The following is a 3,844-nucleotide window of genomic DNA, read 5'->3' as shown; positions in this document are numbered from 1 at the left end:
TCTGTGTGTAAAGCGTAAACAGCAGTGATCTGCGTACGCCAGAGTCGGGATGAGGTCTCTTATGGATTATCTCTGCAGCTTTGGCCGAGAAGAGAAAGATGGGCTTAAAACTGTGCATATATGGAATTTCATATACAAACACTACTGTTGCTTCAAAAGCTTTTTCATATAGAATAATCTAAATACCATGAACAACAACTCCTGTAATTATATATATATTACACCATTTTTAAACTTTTCACTGATAACAAATACTTTCTCTCTGCATATTTTCATTTAAATCCTTAATAATTTGAAAAAAGGAAATACATGTGTTATTGTTTGCAGTTGTTTGAATCCTTTCATGTGGTGCATTTGAGTACATGACTTGATGTCTGTGCAAAGCTTTTACCGTTATCAGATTACAACAGATGGAAAGAGAGATGAAAAAAAACTATTATTAAAAGGATTGTGAATCATATGTCCCTGCAAATATGCTTAAGTGATTTCTATATATGTGTGGGGAAAATAAGATCTTTGTTTTATGACTAAAAGCTCCAAAATGTAATATTAATCTAAAAAAGGCAAGTGATTTTTTCACTGTGGTGACTATTAATCTCAGCATGCATGATGATTGCAGCACTTTATTTTCACATGAGAACAAATATCATCAGTCTCTTGCATAACAATACATGCATTGGAAAAATTAAAGGTTCTGTGCAATTTAAGAAGATGTTCTTAATCTTAATCTAAAACTGAGTTGTCTGTTGCATTGAATGAGAGGGAGGCTGTGGGACGAATCCCGATGGGCCACTACTGAAGTGGGCCGGTCGGATAAGTCACAAGCACCCCCCCCCTGTTGACAATTTACTAGTGGTACCGAAGTGGGCCGGTCGAGATGCCCGGGCTGATTTTTAGTCCCAGTCCGCCCCTGCCCACAGTATTGAGTATGTAAATCGCTTTGGATAAAAGTAACATGTAATGTAATGAGAGGCCCATAACCGATTCCATCACACAAAACCACACAGGGAATTGGTTGGGCCAGTATGTGCTGCACATAAACAGGACCAGCATTATCTGACAACATGGGCTGAATGCCAGATCATTCTATGAAATCACTTCTCATATCTTTTTACATAACACATGCTTCTTACACACATTTAAATGGCTGAGTAAAATAACATTAGCTTTCTCTTACTATGCTAGTTTTATATATTTTTGTAAAACATATGCACATCAGTTGCGGCATCATTATGCTTGGCCTTTTTTTAAAAGGGGCCCTATAATGCTTTTTGGGGTTTTCTCCTTCCTGTATTAGGTTTTTGTAAATGGCCTGCAAAGACTGAAATCCCAGCGTTCTCTAACATGTCACAGTGGAGGCACAGAATACAAATATGAACCTGAAAATGAGCATGATAGTGCCAGTGAAATGCTAAATAGTTTTTATCTATTTCAAGAAAATATGTAAAATTTGACACAGTTGCATGATGGGAGTTGGGTCAAGTGATTTGATTAGATATCAAATGATTGATTGAGGTATTTTCTGATTGTTTCTGTAGTGTTTGTCCACCTTGTCTTCTTCCTTATACCGATTATTTTTACACTCTAGATGAGCTTGTTGAAACAGAAAAAGTCAAAGGAAAATGGTAATTTAATACTTCATTGAATATTTTTTGCAAATCACAAGCAAAAGTTATCCTAGAAGGTGAGTCTTAATGTGTGCATATGTGTAAATGTGTCTGTTAATTGTATATATAGAGGATATACATATTTGTATTTTTGTATTAATGTATTTTGTATTTGGGATTGTTGGAAACGTTATTTCTATCTATATGTCTGTAAAAACACAGACAAATGTATATTAAAGTTGACTTTTGACTTTGAGTCTGTTGGTCAGTGAAACCAGTGTCGTTAAAAAGCCTGAAATGACATGCAACACATTTTTATCCAAGAGATGTATTTGAATACTCCCTTATCCCAAAATATTAGCCCCTCCCATTGCAAATCCAGAGTTTTCAGAGAGTATACTTCTGTCCCCCCCACTGACTTCTGGGTCACTGTGTTTCTCTTTTCAGTCTCGAGAAGATGGACAGACTGATTCTGCTGACAGCCCTCTGTCTGCCCTGTAAGTTGCTCAGGTTCATGCTGCAATATCATCTTTTCTAGTTTGCCATCACTACTGAATTCACATGTTTTTTTATATTAACCTTGTGTTTTCTATAACATTTAACATTTGATTTGGGTGGAGGATTCAAATAAAGCCCAGTTGGATGTTTGCCTCTTCCTTCACTGTATATTATTTGTCATGTGTTATGTTTGTTTATTTAAAAATTGTGCGAAAACAATACACCTCATTTTAAACTTAATTGGATGCATTTAAAGCGCTGCCATTTATTCCTGTCTTGTTGTCACTTGTGTCCTTTTCCTTCTGGTTATTTTGCAGCTTTGAATGGCCAAACTCTGGAGTCCATCCCCTCCACTGCAGTGGTGAGAAAGCCAGAGGAGGCCCTCAGTCTCTCTTGCAGGGGATTTGGATTTGATTTCACTCAGTATGGCATGCACTGGATCAGACAACCTGCGGGAAAAGCACTGCAATGGATGGGGCTAATTTATTACGATGGAAGTAAAACAATATATGCAAGCATTGTTCAAGGACGTGTAGAAATCACCAGAGATAATACCAACAGCATGGTGCATCTGCGGCTGTCCAGCTTAAAGCCTGGGGACTCTGCTGTGTATTACTGCGCTAGATACACACACTAGTTAAAGGAAGTCCAGAGGCTTTACAAAAACCTTAAACACATTATTCCTACTGTCACCAAAAGGGGTCAGTAAAAGATATGTAATCAAAAATAATATGACAAACCACTACTGCATTTTACCAACACACAATCTGAAAGCAACGGTTGAGTTTGGTGGTTAGTGACTTCCTCTTTTTCATGGTTTCTACCAACGTGTGCTTTTCTGCGTCAATGGAGGGGTTCATATAGCTGCCATCTGTTATTTTGTAAGGCAGGTGTAAAGCGTTTTACTAAATAATAATAATAAAAAAGAAGAAGAATGAAAGAATAACTTAGATAAGGCTTAAGGTTGCCGACAAAGGGAACAAAACAGGGATGTTCAAGACTGTAATTTTAAGTTTAGTTTCGAACAATAGATATAACTTCTTTCCAAAATAAATGTTCATAAAATAAATCCACAATTGGACAACTCTTGACAGGACAGTCCGTCCCTCTTGTACAGCCAGCCTCTGTGACTGTGCAGCCAGGTCAACGTCTGACCATCACCTGTCAGGTCTCTTATTCTCTTAGCAGCTACTTCACAGCCTGGATCAGACAGCCTGCAGGGAAAGGACTGGAGTGGATTGGTAGCAAATACACTGGAGAAACATACTACAAAGATTCACTGAAGAGCAAGTTCAGTATCGACTTAGACTCTTCCAGCAACACAGTGACTCTGAACGGACAGAGCGTGCAGCCTGGAGACTCTGCTGTGTATTACTGTGCCAGAGACACACTGTGACACACACCATCAGTAGAGCTGAACAAAAACCCCTCAGAGCCTGAACACTTGTAACATGAAGCCACCAGAGGAGGAGCCCTCAGACCAGAAATGATCTCAACACCAGCTCACTGTTACATCATCAGTTTAAACATTTAGAGGTTATAGTCACTGATACATTACTGTATGTATTCCCAGAATAAACAATGAAGAACACTTCTTTAAATTCTTAAACATCAGCCTTTTCAAGTATTCATAATTATATATTTTCATTAATTGGATTTTGTCCTCTAAATTTAAGTTTCTTTACAACCAATTTCAGCTCTAAGAATATTGTTCACACTATTTATTCACAAATACTAAA

General features: G+C 37.6%; 1 gene segment (V, D, J or C); it reads left to right on the top strand.

The window, feature by feature from the left end:
- Nucleotides 1–2,064: 2,064 nt before the first annotated feature.
- On the top strand, nt 2,065–3,501 carry LOC117544141. The segment is given in 3 exon segments: nt 2,065–2,104; nt 2,423–2,466; nt 3,223–3,501. Coding segments are annotated over 3 exon segments (363 nt in total).
- Nucleotides 3,502–3,844: the final 343 nt, after the last annotated feature.

Source organism: Gymnodraco acuticeps, unplaced genomic scaffold, assembly GCF_902827175.1.
Source record: "Gymnodraco acuticeps unplaced genomic scaffold, fGymAcu1.1, whole genome shotgun sequence".
NCBI lineage: Eukaryota > Metazoa > Chordata > Actinopteri > Perciformes > Bathydraconidae > Gymnodraco > Gymnodraco acuticeps.
This window is presented reverse-complemented; position numbering and strand designations above follow the sequence as displayed.